The sequence below is a fragment of the Alternaria dauci genome, chromosome 3, assembly GCF_042100115.1.
Source record: "Alternaria dauci strain A2016 chromosome 3, whole genome shotgun sequence".
In the NCBI taxonomy this organism is placed as follows: domain Eukaryota; kingdom Fungi; phylum Ascomycota; class Dothideomycetes; order Pleosporales; family Pleosporaceae; genus Alternaria; species Alternaria dauci.
Genome location: NC_091274.1, coordinates 2202560 through 2216001, shown reverse-complemented (window position 1 = coordinate 2216001; position 13442 = coordinate 2202560). Strand labels below are relative to the sequence as shown.

Sequence of the window (13442 nt, the reverse complement as noted above, 5' to 3'; positions counted from 1 at the left end):
AAGAGGATCATAGTCGGCTTCCTAGTTGAGATGCGTGGCGTTGATTTGAGCGAATAGAAGAGACGAACGTCTAAGAAAAGACGCTACGTATCTTGACTGGGAATAGGACTGTCGACTAAGGGGTACTCGCATGAGTGACCGAGATACCGTCGAGATACTCACTGATGAGGCTTTGGATCGTCGCCATTTATCACAATGTGCGGTGCGTGCAATGTCATGAGGGAAGGATGCCGAGATTGGTACCTACTTGGGTAAGTAGGGCTTGGTAGGTCCGAAAGAGGCAAATCAGAAGGTCCGAAAACAGGCCCAAGAAACCCCAATCTGGATTTTCGGCCATAGTACCACACCATTTCCGAATTTCATCGTAGTGAGTGTAGTCAACGACAAGACTTTGAAGCCTCAGTGGTTCCGCGTTGCTGGAGAAGATACTTATCAACCAAGTCATCAGCACCTCTCCCACAACTAAAAGACACCTTCAACCATCCATCGTCTCTTCCAAGCCGTGTTCATGGTCCGCATTATATCCGTCGCTGTGTTCATCTTCGCCTTCGCCTTTGGTGCTCAGGCTGCTCATACCTGTCAATGCTTGTTCCCTGACCGCTCGCACTGCTGCGGCACCATCGCAAGCTGCTCAAACTCACCAAGGAACCAAAGATAAGGCTGACAGAACCCCGGAAGCCTTGCTCCTTTACAGAGTGTGAACGGTGGCGTCGAGGAGTGTGAAGATGTCTCCATAAATGCTAATCGAAACAAGAATGGCGATGCGTGTGCTGGACGTGGTGCATGGTCTAATGTCAGCGCCTGGAACGTCCAGTTTCGCGAGCCTTGCGATTAAGTATCCTCTGCGCCAAGTGCAGTTCGTTGTTGATTCTTTGAAGGCTTAGTTCCACTGACTCCTTCTAGATGTAGAAGATGATACGAGCGCAGTGTATAGAAAGTGGAGCGGTGATGCATGTGGGCCGAGTAAGGGCTAGGGTATAGGAACACGTTGCCGCCGTAGACCATTTCCCCACCTCTTTCAATGTATAATCATTCTTCCTATATGGAGTCCCGGTTTAATGATGATTGCAAAGGACAGCAATATTGACATGTTCTCTATCAGTGTCCTGTTGCTTTCGACTTCTATGTTAATCTAATGAGGTTACCTACGTACCTAGTCAGTTCACGTGGTGTCAGCCTCGGCCCGTTTGAGCACGAGATTGAACCACCGGTGCGCGCCAACACAGATCAGCAACGTAGGGATGCAACACATCTATTCTGCTTACAGGGGAGCCCTTGGGAAACCAGCTCAGGAGAGACACAGATGCAGATAAGTGCACGGGTGTCCAGTTAGGTCAGGATGATGCAAGGAACGCAATTCAGCAAATGGCGGTGGAGTGACGCCCAGGAATGTGGCGCGACATTCACGTTACTTGCAGATGATCCAGTCCCGTTTCGGCCCGAACTTGAGAGAGCTTAACGTGACGGCACATCAACAGCAGTGTTGTTGATAAGGTGATTGAACTGGATATTACCGATATCTTGCTTCGTATAAAGATCCAATTTCCCAGATGAGGTTTCCACACATCATCAAACACAATCAACCATCCATCAGTCAGTCGAGTATTAGCGATAGCCACCCGATAGCGGAGTGCATTACCCGATAAGAAAAGACGCCGATTCAAGCAATCAGCAACGAACAGCAAAGCGTTACTGGGCGGAGAAAAAACACCTACATCAACTGATTACCAGACGGATTAACTTACCGGAGTCATTCACGGCGAGGGTCAATACTTGAAGACGCATCAAGTCGACGAAGCCCCTCAAACACCGCTCCAGATCAACCGCATTTGAATCACTCTCCAAGAAGACCCGCAAAGTAACGAAAGCGAACGGAATGGCAGCAGCGTATTACTTCGCAGCGCACTTCAACATGTCAGGAAACCATGCAGTCAACGAGCCATGGTTCCCTGCCACTACGCCTCATGGCGTGTCGCCGCTGTCGCCTGTTCTGATCGCGCAAGCGGAAGCCAAGCTCCAGCCTACTCCATCAACGCAGCCAGCGACAACAAAGAGAAGTTTCGGAGCAAATAATTCATCAACCCCCATGTTTTTCCGTCTTCCAGCGGAATTACGCAATCAAATTTACGAAGAACTCCTCTGCCCCAATACACCACACCACAAGACTCTAGCCACATACACCACACCATCGAAACCACCAGCCATCTACCCAGCTATCCTTCAAACATGTCGCCAAATATACGAAGAAGCGCAGGATCTTCTATACACGACACACGTTTTTCACGCCCACCGCTCCCTCTTGACCGCTCTGCCACATTTGCTGTGTCCCGAGAAGCCAATTTTGTCTCAATCCGGCATCGCAAAGATCAATCGCTGGCAACTTGAACTGCGTCTGGATATTGACCCCCGGTTCACTAGTGCTCAAGCTGCAGCTGCATTCTCCGGCGTCGAGTTTTTGGAAGTAAAGGTTTGGCAGAGCATGTTTGATGGTGCTGATAACTCGCATTTGAGACTATTTACTAGCGTGAGAGGGGTGGGAGTTGCGAAGGTCACCGGTTGCGACGATGAAGGATTGGCTAGGTGGTTGGAGGCGAGGATGATGATGCCGATTGAGGAGGAAGTGAGCAAGAAAGAGGGCTGTTGTCAGTGTGGCAATGAGGTGGATTGGGACATGACACGGTTTGGTGCATCCCGGGATCCTTGGACGTTTGGAAATAGATAGGAAGAAGAAGGAAGGTGTTGGGTCAGTAGTAGAGGGTGGTACGGCATATGTTTAATTTTCTTGGGATGGTTTCGTTAATAACTTAAATCATGGGTAGATGTCCAGGCATGGAGTACTTTGTATAGAAAATCGAGTAATTCTTTATTCAGGTCCTGAATTTACACGGTTCCCTACAGATACGTGCTGTGACTGCTGTTCTTATTCATGGGTATCAAGAGTTTGGAGAATGTATAATGTACAAAGGAAATCTTGCGAAGACCCGCACTTTGATCTGTGACGCTATATCTGCGTCATCTACCGCAGCTCTTCTCTCTCATCCTTCTCATCCTCTTCAATTCTAGCGCAGGGAAACGCGCACTCCATTGTTCTTTCCCTACTTTCCCTCCCACCCTCGACCCACATGCCTGAGTTGCACCACGCGTCGGGCCGCATGCTCTTGCTTCCGTCCTCTGTTGCCCAGCTCACGCCATCAGACTCGAAGATCAGCGCATCCTCCCCATCAGTACCGTGGATGGTCAAGCTCGTGTCATCCAACAACCCCGCGATGGTGAGAACGTGCTTCGCAGAGACTTTTGTGTACGAGTTGCGCTCAGCCCGTGGTCTTGAAGAAGCGACGTCGATCGTAAGCCCATTGGTATGGTCTTCCAAACTGTCGATTTGGATGTAATTGATCTTGCCCCTGCTTGCCGAGTTTGGCTTAGCAGCGGTGATGAGTTGCTTGTGGAAGAGAGTGAAAGTGCATTTATCGGCTAGAGAAGTAGCGGATGTCGACAGTAATGACTGTGCATCACCCCGGGGGAGGATGCGCGGAGGTTGAGGAGGTACAACACGGGCTGCGCAGGGCGACGATGCGAGGAAGAGGACCGAAGAGAGGATGGCGAAGGTGTTGGTCAGCATTGTGAAGATGTGCTTGCGAGTGCTTTATGTTGTTGTGTGTTGGGTTTGAAGTTGTGGAAGCAGAGTTGATGACGCAGTCAGTCAAGAAGTAGATGACACGCGGATATCCAGATCCAAGGCCAGCTGTGTGATACAAGCAAGATGCGCAGAACGTGAATGTGAATGAAGATTGTGGTAGCGCTGAGCAACGGTGTCTTTGTACCTTCTTACAGCACACGGAAAGAAATTGTTTCAGAACAACTACGCCGGTGTACCCGCCGTTCACCCTGTCCATCGCGTTCGTCACTGCTATTCTCGCTCGGCGGGCCCCGCCTGGGTATGTGATGGGGGTCATGCGGCGGCTAGGTGCAAGGCTGATGCGGGGTTGCGGCGCAGACGCGTCGGATAGAGTGCTTCAGCGGGAGCCGGGCGGCAAGCATCCAGCCCGTGCAATGAGATGCATTTTTGAACCGCGAGGATTGCGAACGCGTCCAGAAGTGGATATGTGCGGGCGGCGCGGGTTTGTTCGTGTTAGACAAACTTATGTCAGGTCGGCTCGGTACAGTATGGGGTGGACGCAGGGAAATTAGGAGCGACGCGAGGGGAGTCGCAGTCAGGGAAGGTAGGCAGAAGGTGTTCCAACTGTAAGCATAGCCAGGAAAATTTACAGCGAAGAAGACGACTATTTGTGACGTTACACATTTGATGTCTGCGCGTTGTCTTCAGCTTTTGCGACCTGGCTATGGTAATGGTACCTCGTTGTTTTGGAGTCTTCACAGCCACAGCCGGTGCACGTTAGCTACACGCTCATGCAAGGGCGTGTTCACCAATGTGAAGAGCATTCCTAGAGACGGCGAAGGCACAAGACAGGCGGTGATGACCGTCTCTCGAGTGCACCAAGTTGGGCTGGACGTGCGCAGGGGCAAGAATGGGCAATTTCGGGATGCCGATTCGGTAGGCGTGGGGCCGAGCGTCGTGAACTCTGACGTTGAGCACACAAGGTGCAATTCGACATTACGCCCATCTCCCAACCCGCACACGGCCGTTGCAATGTCGCGCCCTTGCCAGCAACGGCGCTCGAGTGCGGCTGCGAACCGCAAATCAAGGGGCTCCAAGCCAACCGGACCTCCCCCAATCAGGCACAAGGCACGACAAAAGGCGATACACAACGCTCGACACGGGCGCGGCGGAGGACGCGGCGGAGGACGCGGCGGGGGACGTGGCGGAGGGCGAGGTCGAGGCCGTGGTGGTCAAGGAGGCGGTCGTGGCGGACGTTTTGCGCAGCAGAATGGCAGGAACGATTCAGAACAAGATTTCATCCCTCTATCCTCCGGTGGGAACCATTTCGAAGCCCTGTACCGATCCAGCAGACGGGATGACGACTTTGATCTGGACGTGGACGGCAACAGTAGTGACTCGGACGAGCTCCTTGACGACGACATGTACGATGCCCAAGACATCGCCATCAACGTACAGGCGCCACTGCCTACGACTAGTAGAGGGAAACAACCAAGAGCACAAATCATGTTTACCGAGGCTGCCGCCGTTGCAGTGTACGATCAGATCTATCTACGCAATTTTCCACTCACTGCGACGACGACGCGCGTGCGCTACCTCCTTTACCAGGAAGATGTTTCTGCCCATTCGAGCGCATACATCTCCTTTGCGCCCCCTCCGCTTTCTCGTCGATCGAGCACGAGCAGCTCCACCAGCAGCGACGACTCTATCGACGAGCCACCAACCCGCGAACACAACCCTGCACGCGACTATATATGGACATTCGGAGTGCACAGTGGCAAGCGGTTCACCGATGCTCCCGAAAACTACGTCAAGACGATTGGCGGCCAGCTTTACAAATACATAGACAAGCACGTGGGCCTTCTCGAGGCATTTGAATACCACAGGCCAGGGCAAGCACGTCTCAAGCCACCACAGGCCGACCAGCCGCAGACCCAACCACAACGGACACAGGCGCAATCATCTCGGCCACAGCCAGAGCCATCCCAACCACAAGTCCCTTCGGCGTCAGACACGTGGAGATTCAAAAAAGGCATTCATGAAGGAAAGCGGCTCCATGACGTGCCCGAAAACTACATACGAACGCTGGAGAATAACCGGCTGGTTAGAAATGCCTGGCCCGGATTCATGCAAGCTGTCGAGGATTTCAATGCAAAGACTGGCAGAAGGGGGAGGGCCTGATTGCACAATAGCTGTGCAATAGCTATGGTGTGAACGCGCCTTCTGCGGGCGTTTGTTGATGGTGCGGTCCAAGCGGCAACTTTGGCACTCACCTCACCCACCTTTGCGGCCAACACCCTGCAACCCCTCTTTCTCCGGATACCCAAATTCTTCTGACTGCCACTTTCCTGCACTACACTCTTCAGCTTTTGCCCTCACGATCGTCCATTGCTGTATCACATCTCACTTCATCATGGCCAGTCGCGGAAAACGCGCGCGACCAAATCCGGAAGCGTCACAGTCCAAGTCGCAGCGCCATACCAAACGAAGGAGGGCGGCGCGAATCAGGATGGCCGAATTACAAGAAACAGCTAACGACACACCTGAGCAAAACGACGTGCAATACATGGGGACCCAGCCAAGGATCCAGCAATCTACCGAGACCTCACGAGCCAAGTCCTTCCCAAGCCCAACGTCCCAGTTCATTGATCTGACGCTGAGTGATGAGGTGGAAGAGGGTTTTCCCGCGCTTCCATCGAATCCTAAACCTCTTGAATATCAAGCCAAGGAGCAAAGCCGCTCGAGGTATCCTCTGCGTAGCAAGACGCCTGGAAACACTCGTGAACGCTCTTTAAACCCTCCCCATATGGCATCTACAGGACCGTTGGCTCGCGTGCCGGAAACGCAGGAGCAGAAGCGATCAGATCATTTCAAACCGGCAGGACAGCGCTTTCCAGAGAAACCGATAAACCAGAACGAAGGCAAAGGAAAAGCGACCTCGTCACAAAAGCCACTGGCACTTGCACATCGTTTTAGCAAGCGCCAGCTAAAGTCGGAACAGTGTGAACAACGGGCTAGGAACGCAGAAAGAGAAGCGACGGGAGGGAAGAGGACAATGGCAAGGTCGCCCACTGACACTTGGGGGTCATCAACATCTACAGGTATCATGTTCACCATCTCAGAGGCGATAGCCGCAATCGCTCGGCCCCAGCTTGCAAATACCATCGCCTACGACCTACCAACTGGCGCGTACATTTCGTATCCAGTCAAGAGGTCATACCACCTGGGTGCCATGGGCCGGTACACATGTCGCACTATACACCAACCTTCTTCTAATCGTCCTTCTGGTGTTGTCAAGCATAGCTCTCGTTTCGACAGACCCAGGTCAAACTACACAAACGCCCATATCTGTTCTACTTGATTTCGGGTCGAGCATGTGTGTCCATTGATGTGACGAGGAGGACACGGAACATTCGCCCATTTGCCATTCAAGATACAATCTTGAGTCTTTGGCGTCTGCATGCCTGAAGATGACAGCATGATGGACGACGGGCATGAGTCTGGGCATGGATTCAATTTCCGATCTGGAACCGGATACTGTATTATAGTCTAGCGGGCTAGTACCATGGCTTTGGCGTACACGCGAAACAATCTTGCATCATGCTGGATGATGAAGAGCAATGTCAAGCGTTAGAAAAACAATCAAAATCATATACATCAACCGTACGCGTACGTTCCAAGTGTCTCGAGGACAGTGGTTGCTCGATTATGTCCCTGCTCAAAAGACCAGTTAAACCCGAAAGTCTCCATGCTGGCTGAGTATCTCTATGCTTGTGACATCCAATTGAATTGGAAGCCAGGTCGTCAATGACTCTCCAATAGAGAAGCCAAATGTCCACGTCTCTACCGTTCATCTAGGAATCGTCGCTGCGTCGGACACACAGCGTGGTATGGTCGTTGATCCGCCGAATGTCCTTGTATCTTGCTCAGCCCAACCCAAGGCAGATTAGTTGAAAGGCTCATTCGTCAGTGTAAACTGGAATCTTGACACACTGAAGAACGGAAAACAGAGATCGCCGAGCAGAAGCTCCTACCGCTTGCTTTTCCTTGGTGCTACGCCAGGGATTGAGGGCCACCCGTGGTCCAACTGACTCGAGAGTATCTTACGAAAGAGGGATGTGTGTTGAGTCTTGGGTAGTCAGCCTAACCTGCTACAGCCAGATAGCGACAGATCAAGGCGCTATCCATCCAACACTTGCCATTGGCCAGCGTATGTATGCTTTGTCTTCTATGGGTAGCGCCTCGTAGATGCCGCTCATAACATGGTGTGTCCACCCTTTCATGTACCAGAATTTCTCCAAGTCGTGCATGAGAACAACAAAATGAGCGTAGATGATGAGTGGCAGCGGGTCGCATCGCTGAAGTCGGTCGAGAAAGTCTTCACTCATGCGATAGAGCCACCCGAAAGCTACGTGGTATTCCCCGTCTTTGCCACCGTAACGATTCGCGTACATCTCCTGCAAGACTTCGACGCTGTGCACATTGTCATCATGATTGGTGGGCTCGGAGACGAACTCAACATGCTCTTTTAGCTCCATTAGCTGCTTTTCGTACTCAGACGGCCCGTCTGATGGTGGTATAAGTCGGCCTTTGCTCCGACTATTCGGCTCATGCGTCTTAGCGAACTTGTCTCTCTCGAGCGAAGCCAGTGTTGTACGAATTCCACGAAACATGACCAGCCAGTCCGATCTTCCATGTTTGCCAAAAGCAAGGTACTCGCCAGCCTGCGGTCCTCTTGCCCAGCTGACAAAGCAGATCAACTGAACAGATTGAAGGACCGCGTCACAGTTATCGGGACTAAGACTGGCTATCTCTGGAGTGACGAGTGCGAGCGCGCGCTCGTAGTGATAGTCTGCAGTGGCGGTGTAGTGTTCTTTGCTGATTGGGCGACAGACGGCGAGATGGAGAGCCGTAAACGCAAATATGAGGTGCAATACGTGTTCATTCTTCATCGCGATTTCTTCCGTTAAAGACTGTATACGAGCCACGCCAGCGGGCCATGCTGAGAACGAGTGACACGTCGTCATTGTCCAGTGGTATGTGAGTTCAATCTCAGATATTGGGAGGCCACTCGGCTCTCTTGGATTTACAAGCCCTGGCGCGGCAGCGGAAGTCGCGGGGGGGCCGGGGTATTCGCATCGAACTTGCCTTCGTTTGCAATTGGCACAAGACGGCTTGCCCTCGTCGCACTAAGCATGATGTTAGCACGTTGAGCGTGATGTTCAACTTCCCCCACCATTAGTACACGTTTGGCGTCTTGTACACATGATCTAAAGGTTCTCTCCCTTCTCAAGAAAAATACCGCGAGTGATTGCTGCAAACCTATGACATACGTACCTTGATGCGACGCGACTTGCAATGTACGCATCCGGCCCGTGACTTGCGATGAGACTTCCTCGTGATCTTCGATCGTCTGGACGTGCCTCTTTCGGTGTGGTCGAACGGAGAAGGCTCTCGTGAAGTCAGAAGGGACTCTCCTCTCGAGCCCGGTGTAGCCTCGGTGAGTGGCGATTCTTGCTGCATGTTAATGGTGGCGTCGTGTCGAAGATGTTGAGACACCGGGAAGCGTATTCTGAGCGAGGAGCGCGTATCTTAAGAGAAACGTCTGTTCCAGGACTGCTTTGGTTAGCGGCATACATCATCGCTTCTAGCGTCCTTCCATTTCGCGTCGCTGGCGCAGCATCGCAAACATCTCCAGGGAAAGATCTCTCCGAACACTAACTCGGCGGGACCCGCTCGATTCTCTTTCCCTAATCAAACATACTCTGCGCTTGAAGCTTCACAACGAGTGTTTAGGTCGCGCATCGATCACCGCTGATGCGACGCGAATAGGCCCAGGCCCCTATCTCCGATTACATTGCCGAGCCGCTAGTGTTCGCATCGCTCGTGTTCTCTTAGAATACGCACTTCTTGAGATGGAAGTTTGGCGCCATTCCATTGTGCTCCACTTAGCAGAATTAAATCTGCAGAGGATAGCATGCTGTGTTCCTATTTATGGGTTGCACCGAAGTTTGCCTAGGTAGGCCGCGTCGGCGGTTTAAAAGCACATATAACCCTACCATGGCCCGCTTGTCTGATGTACACTAACCTTGGAATCCATCTACACGACTTTCCTTGCGACTTCAATCCCTAAACTCCCAATCCATTCCGACGAAATACACATTATGGGTCGACCAGAAGATATCGAAGCCGTATACAACAAGCCATCTTCATCAACTTCATCATCATCGCCACCCTCGATACACTCAATACCATCCGTACCACCGCCACCCTACTTCAAGTCACACTTCATCTCTCCATCGTCCTTCAAGTCGGCCATAAACGCAAAGCTTGACAAGCCTGCCGTATCTCTCTTCCGTCTCAGCATCCGCATTTTCCAATTCGTGTTCGCCCTTGCCTCGGGCATATCCTATGCCATCGAACTCGGCCATACAACAAGCGATGCGAGAACAGACTTCATATATGCGCAGGTTGTGTTTGGCCTTACCCTCGTGGTCCTGGTCATTGATAGCATAACAGCACGGAACTACCGTATGACCTGGATGCCAGAGTGGATTTTGGCCATTCTGTGGATCGCTTCCTTTGGCCGTTTCTACGCAATCTATTTGGGCGGCGATGTTGAGCAAGGATATGAGAATGTCGATATAGGACGCATGAAGAGAGCTGTGTGGTGCGACCTCATCAACGCATTGCTGTGGATGGGTAGTGCCTTGTTCTCTTCGGTCATGTGTTGCGCTGGCATCAAAGCCGCCATCAAGGGGAAGTTGGAAAAACGCAGGCAAAAGAAGGAGGGAAAGAAGGCGATTAGAGAGATGGGTCAGATGGAACAGGGTATTGTCCGACAGTGAGGTTGAATCGTAAGTTAGAGGCAATACAAAGAGAGAACAAATAATGTTTATTACTGGTAGCGAAGGTTATACAGACAATGGGTATCGTGAGTTCGCCAATTACCACACTCTCACCCAGATAGGACACACTTGTCATATACAAACGAGCTATCAGAACACCTAAGAGGATGGGCGGACCTGCTCAATGCGGACGTTGCCACCCTTCTCGTAACCAGAACTCATGATGCTCTTCTCAACTACCTCGATATTGACGTGAGCAACCTCAGCCTCATCGCCATCAAAGATCTTAGCGACCTCCTCGAGAGTGGGACCACGGGTCTCGACGTAGAAGACAGTGACGAAGACAAGTTCGAGAAAGATCCAGCACTAGTTGTTTTTAGTAAAAGATATTGAGAATACTAGTTGGTGCTGAACTTACAGCGTAGATAGTGTAGAGCTTCCAGGTGGGGTGAAGATGGTCGAATCCCAAGGGGTTGACGTATTGATTGATAGTCAAAGCAACTTGAATGAACAAGTTCATGATCATCAGACCCTTCGCACGGATCTTGAAGGGCAAGATTTCAACAGTGTAGGCGACAAGCAGGCCAGACCAAGCCAACGCGTAAGCAACAGAGAAGATCCAGATCATGGCAATGACAGCCTGGCCAGCGGCCTTGCTCTTGGTAGCTTCCTGCTGCGACGAAGCAATACTCCAGACGATAAAGGTAACACACATGGCTGCGGTAGCGGAGATGAAGAGCGGGCGACGACCAACGCGATCAACGAGTAGAGCACAAGACACCGAGACGATGAGAGAGAGTATAGTAAGTCCACCATTGATACCAAGCTGGGTGTCAGGGTCTGTGATACCAATGGATTTATAAACGTCGGTAGCGTAGTAAGAGACAAGACCGTTGCCGGACCACTGAGAGAAGAGACCAAGAGATGCAAGAAGCATAAGTCTGTACCGATTGCCCTTGGTCTTGAAGAAGTCAAGGTAACTAGAAGTCTTCTGGTACTGGAACTCGAGGCGGAGGGTCTCTTTGATCTCAGCGAATTCGAACTGAACTGTAGCATTGTTGGCATCTCCATTCGCGTGGTACTTGGCAAGGATTGAGAGGGCCTCCTCGTTCCTCTCCTTGGCGATCAGCCAACGTGGTGACTCGGGGATGAACCAGATGGCGGCCAACTGGACGATAGAAGGTGCAGCCTGGGTCAGAGCAGGAACGCGCCAGGACCAGTCGCTGTCGATGCGCTTAGTACAAAAAGTCAACCAGGTGCAAACAATAGCACCAACGTTCCACAAGCAGTTGTATATAGCAGTAACACGAGCACGATGCTGAGGGTGGCAGATTTCGGTAAGAAGTAGGGGAGAAGAAAGCTGAGCCAATGAGTTTCCAAAACCCATAAGAAAACGTCCACCCATAAAGTAGTCAAGGTCCTTAGCGGCGGCCTGGATGCAAGCTGCAACAATCATGATGACACAGCCGAGAGTGATGCATGCTCGACGTCCGAAACGATCGGCAACAAAGGGAGCGACGGGAAGCGAGGCGATCGCACCAATAGAGTAAAGAGCAGTCAAAAGACCAAGAGTATCTCCCTGTGGATCGTCGAAGTAGTTGGTCCATCTCGGTAGGATACGGAGGTTGTTCAGCATGGAACTGCAAGAGAATTAGTCTTCAGTTGTAGAGTGATGTTGCTAGATAGGCTTGCCCGTCGTAGCCTGTAGTCGCAGAAGCGATACAGATGAAGAAGGCGTAGAAGTAGAGCTTGCGGAGACCAGCATCGGACTTCCAGTTGACCTGCTTCAGGTGAGGAGCCTCAGCCTGCGCAGCTTCGACATCGGCCCTGCCCTTCGCGATGGCACCCATCTTGGGTGTGAAGAGACCCATGATATCCACCTCTTTGTCCGGAGACTGCGTGCAAAATCGAAAGAACGAGCGAATGTGTGTACGTTGGCTTTGAAACGCACAACCATACACTGCCCTGAGTAACAGGGTATATAGGCTCTTGACTTGGCGGGTTGGGCTGATTGCAGCTGAGTCTGGATAGATTGAACATGTTGGTGCTCCATATATATGCCTCCCGACCTGCGAGGTACTATGCTCGCATAGGATCTTGGCGCCAGAGCTGCAGCTTAGCGGATCGGTTAAATGCGGATGGAGAAATGTGTGACCCTCTACGCGGATGAACCGCCGTATGGGGTAGAGTGGCTGTAGATAGCTCCAAACGGTGGGGTCAAGCGTAGCATACCCAGACCCCAAGCTTCGTCTTGACCATGTACGGATCGACCTGCTACCAGTGTCAAGTCGGCCTCGGCGTGCGGAACGGCCAGCCGTCAAGGTCAACAAGAGGGTTAAAGCATTGAGGCTCTCTCAGCAACAGCCATCTCGTAATGGGAGCTCGGGGATGTTGGTTCTGGCTGAATCAGCCTTGGAGGCATACAAACAGTGCCACAAGGCCCGTCAGCCCAATGTGCCTCTTGTGGCTCGAGGACAAGCCTTCCAAACTGACTCTCTTCCGGCTCAGTCATACAACCTTTTCGAAGGTTGTGATCAGCTGCAAAAGTGTCGCATGCAGGTACGATTGAATAGATTCACCAGCCTCTAAAGCTCACGACTCAAGAGACATGATGACTGGGGCAGCCTGGGGAATATGCCAGAGCACGCGGAGCGGAGGTGATGAGGCGTGGTTGGCGGAAACAAGGAGCCACTTTTCCTCACCAGCTGACTCGGCGCCACCCGAGCACGTGACAGCAAATAAGCATGGGCTAGCGCCCAACGGCAGAGAGGTTCATCGCTCATGCAAATCTAGCCCCATCCGCTCGCTTTATTCCTCCATGGAAAGTTCCACATCTGTAACGCAACATCCCGTTTCCTTATTGCGCCGTCAGCGCCTTGGACCGTTCCCCAAAGACTTCCGCAGAAACTTTTCCGTAGAAACGGGTGGTCTCGCTAACTCCTGGGCGATGTCTGCAAACCTCTAACGGGTTACTGGTT

General features: G+C 51.9%; 4 protein-coding genes across 4 annotated transcripts; 2 read left to right on the top strand and 2 right to left on the bottom strand.

Annotated features, from left to right (window-relative positions):
- Window positions 1-4648: 4648 nt before the first annotated feature.
- Window positions 4649-5797, top strand: ACET3X_004374 (uncharacterized protein; the record flags this gene model as incomplete). Its single annotated transcript, XM_069450571.1, has 1 exon — window positions 4649-5797. The coding sequence occupies one exon, from the start codon at window positions 4649-4651 to the stop codon at window positions 5795-5797; it is 1149 nt and encodes a 382-aa protein (XP_069308352.1).
- A 1991-nt stretch (window positions 5798-7788) lies between these two features.
- On the bottom strand, window positions 7789-9139 carry ACET3X_004373 (uncharacterized protein; the record flags this gene model as incomplete). The annotated part of the gene is made up of 2 exons (XM_069450570.1): window positions 7789-8805; window positions 8954-9139. The coding sequence occupies 2 exons, from the start codon at window positions 9137-9139 to the stop codon at window positions 7789-7791; spliced, it is 1203 nt and encodes a 400-aa protein (XP_069308351.1).
- Window positions 9140-9780: 641 nt separating this feature from the next.
- On the top strand, window positions 9781-10464 carry ACET3X_004372 (uncharacterized protein; the record flags this gene model as incomplete). The annotated part of the gene is made up of 1 exon (XM_069450569.1): window positions 9781-10464. The coding sequence occupies one exon, from the start codon at window positions 9781-9783 to the stop codon at window positions 10462-10464; it is 684 nt and encodes a 227-aa protein (XP_069308350.1).
- A 159-nt stretch (window positions 10465-10623) lies between these two features.
- Window positions 10624-12335, bottom strand: ACET3X_004371 (uncharacterized protein; the record flags this gene model as incomplete). The annotated part of the gene is made up of 3 exons (XM_069450567.1): window positions 10624-10830; window positions 10883-12104; window positions 12157-12335. The coding sequence occupies 3 exons, from the start codon at window positions 12333-12335 to the stop codon at window positions 10624-10626; spliced, it is 1608 nt and encodes a 535-aa protein (XP_069308349.1).
- Window positions 12336-13442: the final 1107 nt, after the last annotated feature.